A 20,497-nucleotide genomic window follows, 5' to 3' on the forward strand; every position below is an offset into this window, starting at 1 on the left:
AGCAAATGTAAGGTTTATTTATTTTGTACACAACAACAAAGTCAAACGTATTTACAAGAGGACTTAACAACAGGTTTGTAAGCTTTTTTTTATTTCCATAAACCCTTTTATATAGTCTTAACACAAAAATACAGTCTGGTGAGTTTCTGTTGCACTATGTACAATAACTCATTCAAAATACTCTCTTTGTTCATAAACATATTTTGTACAGTTCTTAAAACATCTTTGCAAGCTTGGCTTATTAAGCAAAATATACGTTAAGTTCTTGTATTTTTCAGGATATAAATAAATGTCTCTTGGCCAGAAGCTGCACAGAAACAGTAACAGACGACCCACAGTGCAGTGCAAGTAGGTTTGGGAGTCATTACAGTAGCATCGCGGCACGACAAAACAGTGAAATATATCTGTTGTGTCTGTTGTCATGTTGAGATCGCACGCACACACACACACACACACACAATAAACAAGCCTCCCTTCTTCTAAATTTATATTAAAATACATTCTTTCAGGATACAGTAAGTCTTCCGTGTATGTGAAGAATTGCACATTTCCCCTTCAACAAATGGTAAAATCTTAGCTTTGGTATGTTGTTTGTTAAAAGTGATAGGTGGTGAGCGTAGTAGCATGTGACGCCTGATAGTGCAATAGAATTGTACGGTTGTGCCAGAACCATATCTAGGAGGGAAATCAATCAGAATGACTCCAGGTGTGAAGTGTTAAATCGCTGAGATGATGGCAGCAACCCTGGACCAGGATCAGGTCATAGAGTGGAGCCTGAGACCTGCAAGTCTGGAAGAAAAGCAGTGATGGCTCTGTAGCCCCGAGCTCGACGAATCATGTCTCGGATATCTCCGTTCAGCTCCATCAGCTTTGCGGAGATTTCGGTCAGGTCCTGTTTTGAGCCCACCAGGGCGAAGGTCCCCGTCTGGCCCAGGGTTTGGTGTCGGAAGAAGATGTTGAGCAGCGTCTGGACCTCGTCTTCAGAGTGGCTTCCAAAGATGTCGTTTGGCCACTGTATTCTGACATGAAGAGATGGAGACGGAAATCAATTCTTGACTCATCATCACGGATCTACTTTTCAGGCAAACACAATTATTTATTAAGGGCTAATGATGGGTTGATGAGGCCTCATGATGCACCATCAACTGTATCATGATACATTATGATACATTTTGAAAGGCTACTAGATGTTACCCTCAGTTTGAAAATGATGCCAGGTTTAATTGAATTAGTGGATCAGATCCAAATTTTATGAAGCAGAGAGCACCATCTAGTGGCATTTCAAAATAAAGATACTGTATCATGAAACAGTTGATTCTGTATCAAGAGGCCTCATCAACAAATAACACATAACATTTCAGTGCCCTGTTTTACACTTTATATGTTGTGGCTAAGACCCTCAACTGTCCATGACTACACCACTCAAAAAAGCTCTCACCTGCACTCGCGGATGTGTTGAACAGCTGTGGCAAACTCGCCGTTCTTCAGACCCTCCAGGATCGCCTGAACAGCCGCTTCAGACGAGGTCGGATCAGAACAGAAGCCCTTCTGGATGGCCGGTTCTTGTCTCATCAAAGCCGCGGTCGCCGATCTCAGGTTGCTCTTCAGCTCGTTGAGCTCTCTGGACATGTTTGTCAGCTGAAAGCAGAGCAGTGGACGTATAGTGGTCATATTCACACTTTTTAAAATTCAGTTTTATAGGAAAATTCACCAACAGCATTATGCCCAATGGAAAAGTGTTCCTTTTCCCACACCCTTGTGAAACTATTGTGTATTCACATACACTAGTACATAATTCAGCCGTCAAGTTTTTTCTCAGCAAGATAAAGAAAGATCTCCATAATCTCTCAAGCTTCTCTTATTTGTAAGAAACCCACTATTCTTTTCCTGTTTTAAGAAGCACAAAACATCTCTCATCCAGTGAAAAAAGGAGACGGTGGTAATCCTTCAGAGCAGAAACTCACCTCTGGTATAGAGCTGATGGCATGAACTTGTTCTATCAGCTTACAGTAGGACTGAAACAGCAGCAGCAGCTGGAAGTGGAGCTTGTACAGTCTTTGACAGAGCTCCAGTTGCTGGAAAACAAACAAGCAAACAGTGAGCAGAAGCTGCTGACAGTGGACATGCTTCAGGGCTCTGCAAGTTGCTCGACAAGCATTTAACATGTGTTCTAAAGGAAAGAAAAACAAGCAACATCCAACTTACAGCCAGAAATTCCATTTGCTACAAAGTGAGCAGAAACAAAGTGAGGAAAAGAGAGAGCGTGAAGAGCGATTACAGAGAAGGACGCTGACATGCACTGACAAATAAAGAGTGAACAAACAACAGCACAAGATTTTCAAGCAAGCAACTTAATCATTAAAACAAAATCAGTCTTAAAAATGGTAAAGAAAATGTATTTGTATTATTGTGTTTGTTTTAAGGGACTATTTAATACACTCAAGCCCTCTTAACAACAAAGTTTGTTTTATCACTGCTGGTGAACATAATGCAAAAATAAAAATACATGACGTGCAGCAACTGAAATTATTCAGAAAATGTTTTTCACGTGAGTTAAAATAGAGAAAAACACTCACAGGGCTACAGAGAGAGGACGCAGAAGGTAAAATATAGACGTGATAAATCACAATATCATCAAAAGTCATTCATGTATTTACAGAAGTTTGAAAGAAGATACCTTCTCCTCTTGCTCCGCCGGTTGGCATGTCATCGCACTGCTTTCAGGGTTCTTGGTGAAAGTGGCTTTACAGTCACTGAGCCACTGCATGTGTGAGAGACAAGTATCAGAATCATAGTTCATCATGATGTCATGAATCTAGACGACATGTCACACTTACACTCAGCGCCGCATCTTTCCTGTTGTTGTATGTATCAAGATACTCCTGTAGTTCCAACACGCTGAATTTCATTTTTTCCAGAAGTCCGTATGACATTATCTGTGGAGATGAAATACAAACTTTCAAATTTGAATCCACATAATGCAAAAAAAAACAACTAGGTCTTACTGTGTCTGCATCGATGAAGAGAGTTGGACACTCTGAGCAAGAAGTCAACATTTGGGATGATCTCAGGAACTTTGATCTCAATCCTCTCAGACTCTCACCGAGGAAACTGACGGCGTCACTCGTCAGCGAACAGAATTTTGTCTGGATGCTCTGCAGAGGAAATGGAAATATTTAAGGTTTTTCCTTAGGGGCGAATTCTACAGTCAGTTTAAGTCAGTTAAACCTTTATCTCAAAAAGTTGAGGCCTGTGGGCCAAATATGGCCTGCTTGGGCACATTACATGGCCTGCGAGGGCGCGTTGTAGTCCAAGAGCACAAGATTAATTCAATTAAAAAAGAAAACACACAAAGTAAAAGATCACATCTAATACCTGTCAACATCCTGACTAATAGAAAAGTTTTCAACATATTTTAACAATCTTTCTAGCAAAGATAAAAATGTAATCCTTTAAATAACAAAACATGTTGCAGTTGATAAAATAAGTGCAACAATAAAACAGATTTAAAGAAGCTTTGAATAAATTACATTACATCTCAATGTTAACACTCTTCTTCCATTAATATAACAGTTTCAAATATATTTTTTTTATTGGTGTCGTGTTACGTAGTGCGATGTTGTAAATCTTTTACAATTTACAGCATGTATAATTGTTTAATAAACAATATAAATGCTCTTAATGTGTTAGTCTCTGGTTTTATCTTCCTACTAAGTTCAAATAGTATTTCAGTACTTTATATAATAACACATTCTCTGACCCACTTCTGTTAAGTAGTTTGGTGGTGACTCAAGAGCATTTTTAACATTATAGCTAAATAATTCTACTACATGAGTCATGACTGTGCAGAATTCGACCCTTCTGGTTTAGTGCCTTGATCAGTACCTGAAACAGTGAGGAGAAGACGTGGAAGGTATAGACTGCACAGGATCCGTCCGTGTCCGTCACAAGCTGGTTAATGTGGCACCTCCAGGCTTCTTCTGCATCGTCGCACACCGTCGGCTGGAATGCGGCGAGGATGGCCGAGAAGAAGGGCGACGGTGGCGGGGACGCTCGAGTCTCTGCCGTGTCTTCGCTCTCATCTTCAGGGAGACTGTGGTGATCATTAGGGAAGCAGTTAGTGCCACATATGACTATAGTGGTGTGAAGAGTGACGTACCTCGGCAGGCAGACGTCCAGATGAGTTTCCCTGTGAGCTGTTTCAGTGTTGAAGTCAGTCGAAGGTTCATTGATAACAAGTTGTATGTTGTCTTCGTACACAGTTGTGTCCTCGGATGTTTGTGAATAATCATGCTGGATGGAAATAAAAAGGTTATTAACACTTTGTAAAACATCTGAAGCAACATGAAGTGACAGCTTATTCAAGTTTCCCTAAACATTCGTGGTTGCACACTAACCTTGCGTCGGGACCCTACGGGCACTCCTCGAGGTATTGCCATTCATTTGTTGTGCCAATGACACTAATGAAGTGCACTTTTAACGACCAGCATTGTCTGTGCACTTTTGTGTTTGGGGGTAAGGCAATGTGTAAACCTCTCCTCAACTCCCACATGCCACATTTTACTTAAGCAAACCCAGACAGAAGCAACAGGGATACACATTGCCTTCAGCAGAGATAGAGAAGGTTTTCTAGAGCTACTCGTCACATGAGTTCTGTCCAAAGTAACCCAGCCACCAACTAAGACAGAGAATTTGCTCTTCGTCGGTTATTTTCACATGCACCTACCAAGACATTTGACGCAGAGAGCTAAATAGAGGAAGTGCAGAATAGTAGATAAACAAGAAAAACTCCCGAAGCATAAAGATGATTCAGCAGGATTGAGAAGAGAGAGCATGGAAAGAGCGACTATTTGGCAAAGTTAGTAAAGAACCCCAGCATCGTGCTGCGATAGTTTTTAGCATTTCCCAGAATCTCAGAAACCCTGAAGCCCTTATTCACCCGCTGCTTCGAGTCCTCGGGCGGTTGGACCTCGAAACTGGGATTTTTGCTGTTCAGCGGAGTCGAATCGGCTGAAGGAGTGTTACAAAATCCAGACGAGTCCATGCTAGTGACCTCGGCAGAAGGAGAGAGGCTGATAGTCTGCGGGGAAAGAAGAGTCTGATGTCAGATGTGGGACGGTTTACTGCGGCACTGGAGAACAGTTGACAACACTGGAAGTGACTCAACAAGTGCTGACTCGGCAACACAGCAGTGAGACAGGTGATAGCTCTGTGCACAGATGGCCTGAACATAAGTTTAAACTTCATTTTTGAAGAACCATGATAATAGGATTCTGCTTCCACATGAATAATACAAAAACTTAATATACAAGATAACTTTCAAAAATATGACTCAGGATCACAAAAGGATCACAGACATTATGTATCAAACCAAGAAAAATGTTACGTGACAAACTCTTGTTCAGTTTGTAGTAAAGTATAAACATTTGATGAATCATTGTATCTCAGTATATCCCTAAGTGACCTTGTGAGCTTTTCGATCCATAATTTACCAGTTGTGAATGAGAGAGGATTTGACTGGCACTGAGTGAATCCTCCTCAGACGACTCATCCGAGTCCTCGTGAGTGATCTGGCTCAGACTGGGCATGCTGTTGGACAGCTGGCTCTCCTCGAGGAGCTGCAGGTCGCTTCGATCCAGGCTGTCCATGGAGCGCCTTCTCACGCCCCAGTTGAAATTGTCCACGCTCTCTCCCTGCAATGTACACACACGCAAACTAAGATGCACAGTGATCACAAACATGGCACAAAAAAACATTCATGCACAGAGTTGATTCAAGTGCTTTTCCATTTTGAAGTATTCATGCATTTCATGAGGTAGGGAGTAGGATTGTAGGATGATTTTTAAATATGTACAACATCATACATTCAGGTAAACATTATCTTAAAACACACTTCTCAGTTGTTTTGAAAAAACAAAAAATATAAATAATTTATTTTCTACTCTTTTCGTTAGAGAGGAGTAACTTTCAAAAGACACTTTCAAGTTGATTTATTTAAAAAAAACTAAAAACAAAGAAATTGATGAATGAAAATGAGGGTGTATTGAAAACTTTAAACTGTGTATAATAATGTTCAGGTTGTTGAATATCTGCCTTTAATGCTCACTTTAACAGACACAGAACCATCTTGTGAAACTGATTGACTTACTTTAGTATGAATAAAGGTAACCAGTACATTTTAATGCAATAGACAATTTTTGTGTTGTAGCAGATTATTTAAAAAGAATATCTCTGTGAGGTACACATGCATCTAAAAATGCAAACAAAAACATCAAATTCCTCTATTGTAAAAACCACAGCAAGAAACATTTCAACACCACTGGACTCACCTGTAACTCCTTGATTGACCACAGGAAAACAAAAGACAGAAAATATTTTACTCAGAAAAACTCAAGACTCCAGTCTTTGCGGGAATATTAAAATACATGCTTAAATATGGCTTAAGACTTGTTAAACCAGGAAACTAACCTCTCCATCTTCAAGCTCCACGTCCAGGAAGTCAAAGTCTCGAAAGACTCTGAACTGCTGCTCTGAACTGTTGTCGTCCATATTGTCTGCTTCCCGAGTCCCGTCGTCCGAGGACACCAAGCTCGGCTGATGCTCCATGAGGTCCAGCTCGCCACAACTTGAAAATATCACCTGCACAAATGTGAAAAACAAAACAATGTGTAATTTCTTGCAGAGATGCATGAACAAATCTCATGGCTTAGTCTTACTGAAGGATTTTTAGTGAGGCCCACTTCTTGTCCACACAAAGACAGTACGTTCACCAGCTTCTCCCGTGTTCTCTTCTGTAGAAAGAAGCACAATTTTATTTATGCATTGTTTGCAAACATTTGTCGTTTCATGGCATCATTTTAAACACACTGTAGATGTCACTTCCTTTAAATCAACACATTTCTAAAATTCCTGTCCCAAATATCTCAAAAACACATGAATAGATTGAATTGTAAAATTGACATTTAATTTCATCAGTCTGTTACGGATAAACATCAGCATCTGTAAATCTTTTAAATTAATTTTCTTTTTAATTTAGTGTGTCATTTCTGAAAAAATTTAACCTGCTGTAAAATCTTGCTCCCAATAAACATTATGTAAAATTATTTAATATACATCTATTTTTTTAAATAAATAATTTATATAATTTAGGTGGTATAATTTCCCTCTGTATGTTTATTGCTACTTCTGGCTTCTTAATGGATGTGTTCGCTGTATCTTTTTATAACAGCAGAGTAAGCATCACTCAAATGCAAAAGTTTGTATGATTGTGATAACAGGCACAGAAGGGAGTGATGATGACTACACATTAGCGCCTAAGATCATGTTTAAGTCTATAATTGAGGTGTTAAAATGGAGGATTACTCATATCGCTTGAAACGTTCGTTAATCCCTCACAGACTACAAAGTGAAATTTAAGAAAGCATGTCCATGAATTCATTTTAGCACTTTACTTCTCAAAGAAAATAACAAAGTGTCTGTCTTTACTTTTGTATAGACTTACGGAGCCGCAATTGTATACTTTTAAGAGAATTTCTACTTGATACGATGGTTGACATTTCATTCTTTAACAACTTTTACTCCAGTACTTGTACTCAAGTAATATTAAATGTAAACTTTTTGAGAAAGTAGTATAATTTATTCTGTGCATTGACTAAAGTGCACGTAACAAAAAACACATAATAGAAGACATTAAACGCATATTTATATTTTACAAAATCTTGGGAACACCCATCGGAGTTGACCTAACCTGTGAAGACTGAGGCCTCTTCCAGCTGACCGGCACCAGGACATTGTTGGAGGTCGATCCAGAGGAGGTGGAGGAGCTGCTGCGAGTCACAATCGTAGTTCTACTTTTCCCATCTTGGCCAGGGGATCCCCGAAGGTCATCGAAGCGGCGACCAATTACTGGCGTCTGTCAGCATGGTCATGAAGAAGTGGACATTATTAAAAAATGTAACATTTTTTTTCACAATCTTCTATAAGTAGAACAAAAGGTTGTAAATAGCTCTCCCAGATAGACATCCATATGCTGTTCACTGGATTCTGCCGCCTCACACACACGCAGATGACGACAGCAACAAGCTGACATCATTTCCTGCCATTCATGAGGGACACAAATAGCTCTCTGTTCGGTTCCCACACATACAACACTGTATCTTTGACATCAAGTGCATGTACTGCCAGGATAATTGTGTTTACCTTTCAAGCTCTCGCTCTAATCTCAAGCATCTTAGAAAAATGTCAACATTTAGAAAGGGGAAGAAACGTTTCCTTTAGGAAAACAGCTTTAAAGATTCCCCAGTCTCAACAAGCACCACACCCTTAAAGAAACACAGTGAAGAGCCGTTAAACTCAAAGTTACAAAAATAGAAACTGTTTTCACCTCAGATATGTCAAAATGAAAGTCCAGCGTTTTCCCAGGCAGGGCCTTCGACGAGCGGTCCCAGATACGGCTGATGTCTTCATACGAGAGGTCGCTTTGAGGACACGAAGGTTGCACCAAGCTGGCGGATCGAGAAACCACCAACTTGAGAATGTTGAGTGCTTCTCTCCAGTGGACGGTCTAGAGCCAGAAGAAGACGTGAAACACACTTGTTCATCACAAACACCTCTGTGTGTGCGTGTGCATGTGTGCTTTCTATTTTTAGAGACAGAGGTGTTCTGGGCAGAGAGACTGGAGGAAAAGTCATTCAGTAGGAGAAAAACCAGAGGCCTCTTGAGGCGGACTGTTTATAGGCTGGGTGTGTCTCCAAATGTACTGCAATGACACATGACGGCTTTTTTTCCTACTGAGAATACAGTAAAGGGGAATGAGGCAATTCCCAAATCGATCATTTCTAAACTGTTTTTTTAAAGTACATTCAGGAAGTGACCTTAAGAGAAGTTGGTAATGTTGTATGTTAAATGAATAAATGTTTCAAAATTATTTTTAAAGGATCTGATTTCCAAAGACATTACTATACCTGAAAAGTCTGACATGAAATAAAAACGAATTCAACTGAATACATTTTCAGCCAAACTTTCATTATTAAAATGATTCCCATAAAAACACGTGTTTTTTCAAAATAAAGCAATCAATTCTGAGGTAAAACATAACCCTGCAGTTTAACATCCCGCCCTTAACACTTATGTATGCTGGCTGTTTTTTATCAAGACATGTCCCTTAAGTGACATGATTTCATGATTTATTTTCCTTTCCACCCAGGAATGGATGCACAGATAATCTTACAAAATGTGAATTCCTTCATATTGTCATATGAGAGACTTTTTGAACTTAGCAGGCACACTTTTAATTAGGCTTTCAACAATAGATGGTTCTTCACTGCATAAACTAAATTTTACATAAAGGATGAAGCCCCTTTTGAGGAACTCAGATCTCAGTCAATAGTTGAATCAAACTAGAAACAAGTGACCCTATGGTTCCAAAAATCCCTGAAAATGTAAAGTTTGAAATCACCTGAACAAATTTTTCAATCGTCTTCAGCACCTCCACATTAAAGAGTTTGGCTTCTATTCCACTGAGGTCCATGTGACTCAAGAGACTGTAGATGATTTGCAAAAGTGTCTGCTGCATCGATGGCAAGCCTTTTTCCAGAAGCTGGAGCAAAAAGAACACAGTCACCATATAGATTTCTTTAACACTGTGGTGCAACATTCTCACAAACCTCTGCCATGTAAGTGACCAGACTGAGTGTGATGTCTGGGAAAGCTTCATGAAGATATCGACACACAACATTGACCCACGAGAAGCAGCTCCTGGTGTAGGTGTGAGTTTTATAAAGAGTCATGACATGTGCTAGGTTTGAGAGCTTGTCGTTGTTCTCCTCAAGGCACACCTGGAAACCACAGATGCAGGTATTTAACAACATACAGGACACTGGAAAAGCACACAGAGTGACAACTAATTTGTAAACTTTTCAAACATAAAAATTTGTATTTCAATGTTATTGCTCTGAATTTATTTGATGGATATATTTTAAACACTATTAAAAAATATACCGGTAATTACAATTAATAAAAAAATGTAATGCGAAAGATATGATGTTTTCTGGTGGCGTTATGGAGATTTGTGTGATAAAGATAATATCAGGCATACACTTGACAAACTAAACAATTTCACATATAGACATAATCTCTTATGCAAATTATTTTGCGTGGCATTATTCATAGACAGAGAAAGATAATGTCAAGAGATGTTAAGTGTCATTACCTGTGAGATCCTTTCAGCCACATCTTGACAAAAGTGAGAAGGGCTGTCAAAGTTCAACACTAGATGTGGAAGCAGGCACAGGACGTTCAAGGGGAATCCTGAAAATGTAAGAGAAGACCTTTATTGACGGCTAAAAAGGAGAATTTCAGTAGGATCAAAGTGTCTGATTCTGAAAGTTACTAATGCCAAAGAACATCTCTAAAAAAAAATCAGGGAAAAGATTAGGAGTAGTATGTTGTAGTTTGTTGAAACGCCACTGGGTGTCAGTGTAGAGTTACATTATGGTCTCTAATACTATCAACATGTAATAAGCCTACCTATAGCTTGCGAAGTGTCCACGACAGGAACACGTGACACAGGGGTGAGCTGCCAGAATAGCTGGAGTGTGAGGTCAGTGGTGGACAGGGAGGTGAAGCCCTTCAGGAGTAGCTGCTGCAGTCCACTGAAGCCTGTCCAGTTCAGCTGACCCTGCAGCTTCTCCAGCTTCTCCCGGTTCTCCTGTTTATCTAGTGACACGTGGCCCAGAAGTTTGTTCAAAAGTCTCAAGGACATTTGATATTCAAACTCAAAGTCCGACTCCATCAGTGACACGGCCACCCAGAAAATGGTGGCCAGCAGGTTGCTGGGATGGTTGGCGCTGTTCGGGTCGGTGATGTTTTCTCTGGATGAGGAAGGGCTGCGTGTTTTGGACAACAGCTGTTGCTCGCAGGCTTGGATACGGTCCAGTGTTGCACTACGAGGTGGGTCGGACAACCTGTCCGCCTCGCCGAACTTCTTCGGGACAGAAGAGCTTCTCTGATGTCTGGTATGCTCTCGTCGCCGGAGGTTAATCTGTCCCGTGCTTTTTCTGTTCGACATCAGCTTCAGACTTGACAGGAAGTCCGGAGATGAAGCTCTGGAGCACAATTCAGAAGTAAATTAGAATCCTAAAAATGCAGGTCATTTGTGCAAATACAAGATCAGACGCACCTTGTCAAGATGGCCATGAGGTCATTGTTCTTGAGACACTCGGCCAAATTATCGACCACAGATTCCAGTGTGAGTAAAACTTCCATGACATAGCCCTGGGAAAGAGACAGAGATAAGCAGCTAGATAAAACTACCCAGAAAATGTCAGACTTGTGGCCTGGGGGCCGAATACAAAAGGTCTAAAACAGTGACCCTGTTGCAACCTTGAGTTTCCAACTTTTTTGCAAATATATAAATCCTTCCCATTTTAACCTCTCCAGTGTCAAACTTGTTGCCCGAGTACTGTAAGATAATATCCTACAATATCTTCGATTGCTCTAAGGTCATTGATAAAAAGTTCACCTGAACTTCTTCTCCATGTTCTCCAACAACTTCCACAAGCCTGGACAGCAAATCAGACACGGCGTGAGCAGCGATGGGCTGATGAAGAGCTCGGAAAACTTGAAAAGAGCGGCCGGCGTAGTGACGCGATGAGCTGCTTAAACCAGTTTGCAGAGCCACGTCACTCAGCTGCTGCTCCAGGTGGACGTCTTCCAGGTCCAAGAAGAGAAGAAGTTTCAGTCAAAACCCCAAAAACGATAATATAACTGACCTAAAGTATCATAACATTTACCTGATTTAGTTTCTTTGAACACAGAAATGACATGTTTCAGGAAGTTAGTCAACTGTCCAGTGCTTTTCGAGTGATGATTCTTTGGGGAAATGTCTTCATGGCACCAAAGTGGTCCATACGTTCTTTAAGACAAAAGCAAAAGGTTATTTGGGCAAGGCAGGAAGATCCAGATCGATAAGGATGGAGGATTCACTCTGGTAACCTCTGACAGTGAAAGGCAAAATAGAAAGAATCAAACTACATATCCTCTAAATGGCAATGGGCTTCTCAGAATATTATATTAATGTCAATTAAACACCACTAGGTGGCAATAAACTAAAATAATATATAATAATATATAGATAATAGATGCAATATTTTCAATGAAAACATTTGATCAGTGAAAACAGAGCTCTCACTGATAATGACCTATCATAGCGACTAGTGGCATCAGTACCTGGTTGTTAAAAACTCAATGAGTTTATTAGTCTTATCATCCATGTCTGTGGAGGATTCCAGCTCCTCGATCTTATAGGAGATGTCGGGTAAGTTGCTGCTGCTTGCTCCCAGACTCAGACTGGACGATGTGGAGGAAGAGCTGAGTCCTGAATCTGGTACGGGGGATGCTTGGCACTCCCTCAGAAAGTCAATGCCTCCTGTGCCAAACAAAGAAAGAGGAGTGTGTATTAGAACTGGTTAGATTAACACAATGTGCTTAATTTGTATTGACAGTAGCGTTTCATTGAAATCATGAACGGGTGCAGCATCAGGTTTGTTTTAAGATATGACAAATCCAGACATGTTAAACTGCTTCAAAACAGGCTATTACTGTACTGTACTGGTAACAAATGTTACCATAATGATAAAACTAGCAATATAAATGTGGTGTTAGAAACTGTTTGAATAGAAAACAACTTCATCATTTATTTTATTATATAAAACACCTTAATATCTGTAAAACAAATTTAACACTTGCAGAAAAGGGGGTCAAAGACTGGTTTATTAAATCCAGAGCAGATGGACCCAATAGAGGGAATAAAAATAGCACAATGAAGGCTTTAATTACGACCTTTGATGTCCTGGGGCATCACTATTGCTCTTGGCAAAGCCTCCAAATATTTTCCCCTCAGATAAACTTGTCTATTCCCCAGCAGGACTGTAGGCTTCAGCCCTGATGATGGAGTTCATGTTAGTCAGAGCAACTGTCACTGTGTTGATAACCAAACCGCCATGATCGTTCACCAATCGTAGGATATGATATTAAAACCAGACCTAGATACAAGTTCATCCTCACCCACCTTTTTTCTACTTTGCAACAAGTGTTGTGTGTTTACATGCACTCCAGTTTCCTCGCACAAACAAGTCAAAGTTTTCTTTTCTTTCTTCTTTTCATTTTCAATTCAGTTTTAACTTAACTTCATGTAATGACTTTGTGGGCTTGCGTTGTCTCATAGTTCTCGAGTTTTACATTCAAATAAAAACATACAGTTTTTCTTAAAATGTATCTATCCTAAATGTACATCTCCCGATCAACTTGTTGTATCAATGCTAACCATATATTTGTTTTGCATAGTGCAACATTTTTTGGTAGAATACCTGCAGGTGAGAATTCAGTAAGAAGACTTTGAGTGCAGGTGAGCGTCTTGGTAGAGTTGATCTCTCGTGTCTGCAGGAGCACTGAGGCTATGGCCTGGTAGTTGTTGTTACAGGATAATGTGATGAGCAGGTGCAGGAGAAGACGCTTGCTGTGCTCGAACACTTCTGGACGGTAATGATCCATTCCTGAGGAGGAAACACAATCACGTCTTGTAGCTCGACCTCTTTCTATATCCCTAATCAGCAAAATCACACCAGTTGAAAAACATCTAGAACATACGAGGTTGAAGTATTTCCCTTTATGCAAACTCACCTAAAAATAGAGCGTGAAGCAGCAAAGGAAGGTGGACCGCCCAGTCCTCTATGACACTGTGATCCACGACCATTTCTGTCATCATAATGACTGCGATGTTACACCTGGAGTGAAAGAGTTTTTGCAAGAGAACATTTTTGCAGGGATAACTCATTAGAAAAACTTTAGAAGAAGCACACAGACATGAACTTCTATCTTGCTTTATGATCTAACCTGTGCAGTGGTCCTCTGGGTGTGAGGGTTTCTGGCAAAAAATCCACCAATGGAGCCCAACAACCACCGTTGAGAGGCATGGGCAGTGGATGAGGCTGATTGGTCTCTGTTACAACTATCAGCCAATCAGCATACGGAGGCAAAGGCTCCCCTAAAAGTATGAACACAAAGTGAAAATGTTAAAAAAAAAAAATTCATGGACGTTCTTGGTTGCACTGCTCACACATCATTCTTTATATTGTTTGCAACAAAACCTCTTCAATTAACAGAGTAAAAAAGCAAAATGACCTTTATCTTCATCGTAAGATCCTCCAGAACTGTTGCTGTAACGGGATTCCAACCGGTTGTGAGCTCGCATTATGTGGCTCAGTCTGGTGCAGAAAAGCAACTTCAATACTGACACAAATGTACAATTATCTTTCCTCACATCCATCTGTCTTGCCCGTACCTTTCCTCACTCTCCTTGGCTGCTTTAGTGTCGTTGCTGTCGCTCTCCTGAGCGGGCACAACAGTGTTGCAGCTTGACGCCGTTCCTTTTTAGGAAATAACACAGAGTTTTTTAATCCTTTCAAAAGATTGTCCATGCACAAAAAACAGATAAAAAGGTACTGAAGACAATATTTATTTTAAAACGATTTTGCAAAATACCACACCTAAATAAATACAAATATGTATATCTTTAACGTTACAGAGAAAGGACACAACATTTCAATGATCTCTGAAATAAGAAATTGAAAGTATTAAAAAATATTAAAAGCGCATTTAATGAAAATATGTGTTCTAAGAAAAATTATATTTAATAAGGGTGGATTAAAGCTAATACTGTTACCGGTAAGAAAAATTTACAGTTGCAAATATTTATAAGAAAAATGGTTAAAAAGTAAAACTGAAACAATAAAATTATGCTAAAATCGTGTTAAATGTGTTATTCTACCTTGGAATATGGATAAAACATTGATAGAAAAGTTTACAATTGTGGAAAAAACACTTATTCATACAATAACAGCAGTACCTGATGCTGCAGTAGATGTCTTGCTGGTGGCAGTGAAGCGATAAAATGGAGGGCTCTCACTGTGCTGCACCACAGGATTGACTGGATCGGTTTGCTGCAACTCAAATATTAACTCCTCCATTGTGCGCATGGTGTTGTTTCTGCACAGGTAGATCACCACTTTCTTAATCTGGAAACAAAGATTATTATAAATAAAGTGAAGTCTTATAAGTCATAAATAGTCTTACATATGGTAGGAGGGCCGTGTCACTACTGACGCCACAGAGGCTGATCAAAAACTGCAGCGTCGTTCTCAGATTGTTCGTCCATTTATCATTACTGGCTAAAGCATTCCAGGCGTTTTCCATCTCTTGTCCAGGTAAATCGTCACCATACTGCCAACCACAGATTTACAGAAAGTTTCAGGTAAGAAGTCAAATTAAAACATCTAGTGTTGATTCATACCTTGGCCGTCATGAACATGAGGTTGTTTAAAACCATGGATGTGGCCTGCAGTGACCCCCAACCATTTCCCCTGAGGTGGTGCAATAACTCAGGGTGGATCATCTGCCGAGAAGAGTCGTAACCTGATGTGCTTGATGAGAAGACCGGAAGCAGCAACCCACTGTGGACCAGCTCGATGTTGTCTAGCCATGGAAGGAGGTAGGTGAGCATGATCTGCCTCCCGTTAGGATGGGTGTTGGGAAACCGTTGGCTGACCTCTGGAGACAGCAAAATGGATCTTAAGTTATTAAAGATGTAAATAAAAATGCAATTCTATTAACACACGGCATTCCTTTGGTCTGTGCCGAAAAACACACTTTTTTGTTTTCCTTTAACACCAACTTCCCCTAATAAAACAGGAAAATGCCATATTTATTTAATTTCATTCTATCTAATTCAATTAATTCAGGTTTTAAAAGACTATAAATCAACTCTGGACATTCAAGATCTTTGCCAACTAGAAAACAGTCTGCTTTTAACACTAAAGTTTTAACAGTGGAGTGGCTGAAGGTCATCTAGTTTTCAGTGCAGTTTAAATTTGTATTTTAAACATTTTACCCCATCATTGTTTTAAATCTATTTTAGGTAGGAGTTAAGGAAGGGAATTGGCTCCCTTGCCTTGATTTGGAAATCAGTGTGTCAATAATGACCACGGATTAATCTCTACTGTCACCTGAGAACAGAGGAAGTGTCAGTTCTGGATACATCCTGGCCAGTTGACTGGAGAGCTGTGACAGAGAGACACTGTACAGGGGTGGCAAAGTTCCATGGGTCCCGAATAGAACGCTGCTCGGCTTTTGTTCAGAAACTTTCTTGGAGTACGCATGCAATTTAGCTTCAAGGATCTGTAAAATATGAAAGAAAATATTCATAGACGGAACGGCACAATCAAACAACATTCCTATGAATATTTAAAACAACTTTACCTGCATTAACTGCATTGAAATCTCATAGATGTCTCTGTTGGTGTCTGATGCTTTGAAAAGGACCAAATTCAGTAGTGTCACAATGTCACATGGGTAATTTCTAGAAATAAATAGAACACAGACATGAACGTGTCATTATTGGTTGTTGTCATTGTTCCTCAACATGCCGGTGGAACTGGATGTGCTGCTCAGCAGTCTTACCTGTTAGCACAGACAGTAGCGATGGCTTTGAAGCAGCCTGAGGCGAGCTGGCTGGAGCCGGTGTAGCAGCGGTCAACAGCCCAGTTGAAAAGGTTGACCTGGTCAGCATTGAGCTCCAGGAGAAGGATGACTACTTCACAGCCAAGCTGGTGAACCTGAGCCAGAGAGGGACATAAGTTGGTATCAGTAAATAGGTTTTATAAATAGTTACTATAGTTACTAAGTACAAAAAAACTGCAGTATTGATTTCACACAGCAGCACCGATTCTAGGGTCAACTCTCTCCACAAATGATTGAGTATTGATCACTTGCCCGCTGATCCTGGCAGGCCAGGATATTATCCAGCCACTTGTAGAGATATCCATCCGGAGAAAGCCCAACATTATCAAACACAGGTCCACAGCACAACACAGCAGACATGGCCTGGAAAAGCAACGGAAAGTCAAGCTAATGTGGACTCAAATGAAATAATAAATGAACAGATGTTTTAACATCTAAACTCTATCACTGACTGCTTAACAACACGTTTGTGTGTTTACCTTCAAGGCACTGTATTGGTATCTTGTAATCTGGTGGTTCCGGTCACTGTAGCGGTCCAGCGGCGTGAACATGATGCTGAAGGGACCGGCCCACTGACTAAAGAGGATGAAGAGGTGGTGTCGAAGACTGTGCTGTGGAAACAGGAAGCGCCTGTGGTGCACTGTGGAGAGACATAGATGAGCTCATGAAATAGTTGGAAAATCTATTAACCACTGGACATGCTTATATTAATGTGAGCTAAAAAGCACTGAGACAATGCATACCTACGCCAAGGTGCTGATCTGACATAACACAGCATACAATAAAATCACCACAAGCAAAAAACATTATCAGTGCTCGTAATTAAACAGGTTGCTTAAGGCACATTGTCTTGACCACTGGAACACCAGAGAGTTAGTCAGTTGATTGTTTGAAGCAAAATTAAATCATGCATTTTCTCACATGTGTTTTTATGAAGTAACATTTCCAGGAGAGAAAACATTCATTATCTCCATGAACTAACATATCCTGAAAATGTAACAATTTTAATCACACGTTTATGAGTTATTTTGCCAACAGAAAGACAGACAGATACAATCTTGCTTGATTCTTATCTGGCATCATTCAGCTTTGAATGAATTTCCATTCACATGAAAACCGAAGCTTTGAAAGTCCCATGACTCATCAGCTGTCCGCGCCTGCTCTTTGTGAAGTCGTGCTATTTTGGGATCCCAACCTCAGGGCTTTAACCGAAATTCAAATCAATATTTAATATGTTGGCAGCCATGCCAGATAAGATGATTTAACCAATCTTCCTTCTTTATGTTTATTTTTACTGCAACATTAAGTTAAGATGAGTAAAGTATTGCTCAGTACCTGGCACACACTGGATGAGGTTGGCTACCATCGCACTGAAATGAGCTCTGATGTCCTTGAGGATCTCTGCGTCTTTGTCGTTCTCAGATTCTAACAGCATCCGGGTTTGATCCACATACTCCAGGAACAAAGCACCCAGTGCTAGAGTGTCACGTTCCAGAGCTCCGTTTGTACTGTAGGTTTAAAAAAAACAATAAAAAACAAGGACAGGAATGATTTCAAATATCCTACAATAACATCCTGATCTTCTTGTTTTTACAATCATACAGTCTGGTACAATGACATAGTGAGCCAAAGTCAGTAACTACTCTTTTTTCAATTTTATAGAAATTTGATTGCAAAGTAAAAAACTGGTGTCAATTTACTTGCATTTTAATAAACATTTACTTTTACTTTTCTGGACTTTTATCATTTGTTAAAATAATGATTCTAGTTACTTTAACTCTAGTAGGTCAAGATTGACTTGTACTTACAGCCTGGCTTTATTCTTACGAGATCAACATTCAGTTGCTTTACCTCTGTGATTGGTTTTGCCACTTTGCCACATATTGTTTTACTTTTAAATTTATCATGGCTATTAATACATGCAACTGACCTGTCACTGACGACGCCAGCATCAGCCAGAAGCTCAAATATCCGAAGTAACTGCAGTCTCAGGAGATCTCTACGCTCACGCCGCTTCTTGTTCTGAAGCGATGACAATGTCCCGATGAGGTTTAATGGGACCGGTATGTTCATTAATGTAATGGTTCGACTTACCTCAGGTCTGCGCTCCAACGCCTCTTTCATGAGAGGATGAATTTCCTCCACGAGTTCCCTGAGTAATTTAAAAATTAGAATTAATAATTCATGATTAAAATGTAGCTAAGAATAGCACATTTCTCGGAATCAACTAAGCTGATGTGAATAACAAGGAAGAGCTATTATATTTTGTTTGCTCCTCTATTCTAATAATACAGGCCTCTGCAAAGTTTTGGGGTCAAATGCGGCCCTTTCAATGTATTATGTTTAGTAGCTCTCATGAGTAAAACTATAAGACTGATCATCTTCAATTGCTTCTGACAGCTGACTAACAATTTTATTTTGTATTTGTTATTATTATTTATTCTAGTCACTACACACTAAAAATTATTTTCTTTGTTTTAAATATCTATTTTAACTTATTTTCTTTTATATTTGTGCTTTATGATAAAAAAAATATTGAATATAATATCTAAAATCACTTGTGTTTAACAATTTAGACTAGGAGTGAGAAAAAGTTAAATGAAGAAATACCTGAACACGAGTCCGTTGGTGCGACCGAAGCCCAGAACTAATGATTCTGTCAACTCAATGCTTTCAGCCCTCATCAATGGCACCAGTTGCTTCAAGATCCAGGCCACCGATGGGCTTCCAATGACCTGCGAACACAGACCATTATTTGCTTGAATATTATTATATTTAGGCATTTTTGGGACCGCCTTCTAAAACTGCACTGCAACAAAAATCTAGGATGAAGAAGAATTTCTTCTCAGTGGAGGTCAACAGGTTCAGTTTGAACACCTGATCCCAGCCTGATGAAAACACGGAGAGAACTCATGAGGTCAAAGGAGATTGAGGATGTTACCTTGTTATCATAGCTGGCACCTCCGTCAGGTGTTGACAATGAGGCGATCTCAGGTGTGGAAGCTCTCAGGTGACCCGGGCTCATGATGCTGGGCTTAGCCACGGCAAAGCAAAGGATCAGGTAGTTTCTCCAAAGGACTACTAAACTGTCTCCGCTGCCTGAGGTGTTCGTCTTCTTTGCATTTATAGGGTTGCTGTCAAATGATAGTTCATGTTTATGTCAAGTATTTAACCCCTTTGTGACTAAAATTATATAAAATACAAATGGCTTAATGAGGATCTTATAGCAGAGGATTTGTTACATCATTGGGTATTTTTGCCCTTCAATATTTATATGATATCATACTGTACTTATAATGCATCTATAATACACATTATATTATATTTTAATATTATTTAACTTTACTTATGTAAATTGCTATGTCAAAAGTCAATGTCAATGTCATATCTAGACAAGGGTTAACTTTGACTGGTCTGCAATTTGTTAGGCTCGTGACACTTACTTTGGGTCGACGACAGGCATGAGTGTCTGCAGTCTGGTGAAGGCGTAGGGCCAGGCGTAGCTGAGGGCGGTGGGACAGTGCTTGGGAAGGTTGTCCTGTCGGAGGAGGCTGTATAGACAGAGAACCCACGGGTCCTTCATAGACTGAGCAAAGATCCACACATGCGATGGGCTCCTGATGTCGTGCTGACTGTTCACGAGCATAGCATTCCACTCAACCAGCCACTGAAGGTCCACATGGTGACCCACTGGAATGTTTGCCTTTTTATAGACAGACATATTTTTTGCAGATTAATCGTTTGAAATATAAATGAATATAATTTTTTTTTACTTACTGTGTCAGAGACTGCGACGTGGAATAAACTGTCAAGAATGACCGGGCTGAGCTGGTCCATGATCTCGATCATTGGTTTATCGTCATCCTGCAGAGAAGATATTCAGATTTACAGAAATTATATCCTGTTGTTTTCTCATGTTTAT

General features: G+C 39.9%; 1 protein-coding gene across 1 annotated transcript in view; it reads right to left on the reverse strand.

The window, feature by feature from the left end:
- The window catches only part of frya (furry homolog a (Drosophila)), a 42,205-nt gene continuing 21,708 nt past the window's right edge, over nucleotides 1–20,497 (reverse strand). The window contains exons 20-61 of the mRNA XM_087796366.1: nucleotides 20,353–20,439; nucleotides 20,019–20,278; nucleotides 19,517–19,709; nucleotides 19,186–19,310; nucleotides 18,670–18,727; nucleotides 18,506–18,597; nucleotides 17,911–18,083; nucleotides 17,055–17,215; nucleotides 16,828–16,938; nucleotides 16,516–16,670; nucleotides 16,315–16,414; nucleotides 16,062–16,233; nucleotides 15,350–15,606; nucleotides 15,133–15,279; nucleotides 14,906–15,074; nucleotides 14,342–14,426; nucleotides 14,182–14,264; nucleotides 13,894–14,044; nucleotides 13,681–13,784; nucleotides 13,368–13,553; nucleotides 12,229–12,427; nucleotides 11,793–11,914; nucleotides 11,522–11,709; nucleotides 11,180–11,274; nucleotides 10,528–11,105; nucleotides 10,211–10,308; nucleotides 9,666–9,836; nucleotides 9,458–9,598; nucleotides 8,384–8,563; nucleotides 7,748–7,912; nucleotides 6,717–6,791; nucleotides 6,469–6,639; nucleotides 5,493–5,693; nucleotides 4,940–5,080; nucleotides 4,160–4,293; nucleotides 3,886–4,093; nucleotides 3,006–3,155; nucleotides 2,838–2,936; nucleotides 2,678–2,761; nucleotides 1,965–2,075; nucleotides 1,439–1,638; nucleotides 1–1,019 (exon numbers count right to left, since the gene is read on the reverse strand). Of these exons, the coding sequence (XP_087652492.1) occupies nucleotides 761–1,019; nucleotides 1,439–1,638; nucleotides 1,965–2,075; nucleotides 2,678–2,761; nucleotides 2,838–2,936; nucleotides 3,006–3,155; nucleotides 3,886–4,093; nucleotides 4,160–4,293; nucleotides 4,940–5,080; nucleotides 5,493–5,693; nucleotides 6,469–6,639; nucleotides 6,717–6,791; nucleotides 7,748–7,912; nucleotides 8,384–8,563; nucleotides 9,458–9,598; nucleotides 9,666–9,836; nucleotides 10,211–10,308; nucleotides 10,528–11,105; nucleotides 11,180–11,274; nucleotides 11,522–11,709; nucleotides 11,793–11,914; nucleotides 12,229–12,427; nucleotides 13,368–13,553; nucleotides 13,681–13,784; nucleotides 13,894–14,044; nucleotides 14,182–14,264; nucleotides 14,342–14,426; nucleotides 14,906–15,074; nucleotides 15,133–15,279; nucleotides 15,350–15,606; nucleotides 16,062–16,233; nucleotides 16,315–16,414; nucleotides 16,516–16,670; nucleotides 16,828–16,938; nucleotides 17,055–17,215; nucleotides 17,911–18,083; nucleotides 18,506–18,597; nucleotides 18,670–18,727; nucleotides 19,186–19,310; nucleotides 19,517–19,709; nucleotides 20,019–20,278; nucleotides 20,353–20,439 (6,639 nt within the window). The 3' untranslated portion in view covers nucleotides 1–760. The remainder of the gene's footprint in view (nucleotides 1,020–1,438; nucleotides 1,639–1,964; nucleotides 2,076–2,677; nucleotides 2,762–2,837; nucleotides 2,937–3,005; nucleotides 3,156–3,885; nucleotides 4,094–4,159; nucleotides 4,294–4,939; nucleotides 5,081–5,492; nucleotides 5,694–6,468; nucleotides 6,640–6,716; nucleotides 6,792–7,747; nucleotides 7,913–8,383; nucleotides 8,564–9,457; nucleotides 9,599–9,665; nucleotides 9,837–10,210; nucleotides 10,309–10,527; nucleotides 11,106–11,179; nucleotides 11,275–11,521; nucleotides 11,710–11,792; nucleotides 11,915–12,228; nucleotides 12,428–13,367; nucleotides 13,554–13,680; nucleotides 13,785–13,893; nucleotides 14,045–14,181; nucleotides 14,265–14,341; nucleotides 14,427–14,905; nucleotides 15,075–15,132; nucleotides 15,280–15,349; nucleotides 15,607–16,061; nucleotides 16,234–16,314; nucleotides 16,415–16,515; nucleotides 16,671–16,827; nucleotides 16,939–17,054; nucleotides 17,216–17,910; nucleotides 18,084–18,505; nucleotides 18,598–18,669; nucleotides 18,728–19,185; nucleotides 19,311–19,516; nucleotides 19,710–20,018; nucleotides 20,279–20,352; nucleotides 20,440–20,497) is intronic.

This window comes from Callionymus lyra, chromosome 7 (genome assembly GCF_982586985.1).
Source record: "Callionymus lyra chromosome 7, fCalLyr1.hap1.1, whole genome shotgun sequence".
Taxonomy (NCBI): Eukaryota; Metazoa; Chordata; class Actinopteri; order Syngnathiformes; family Callionymidae; genus Callionymus; species Callionymus lyra.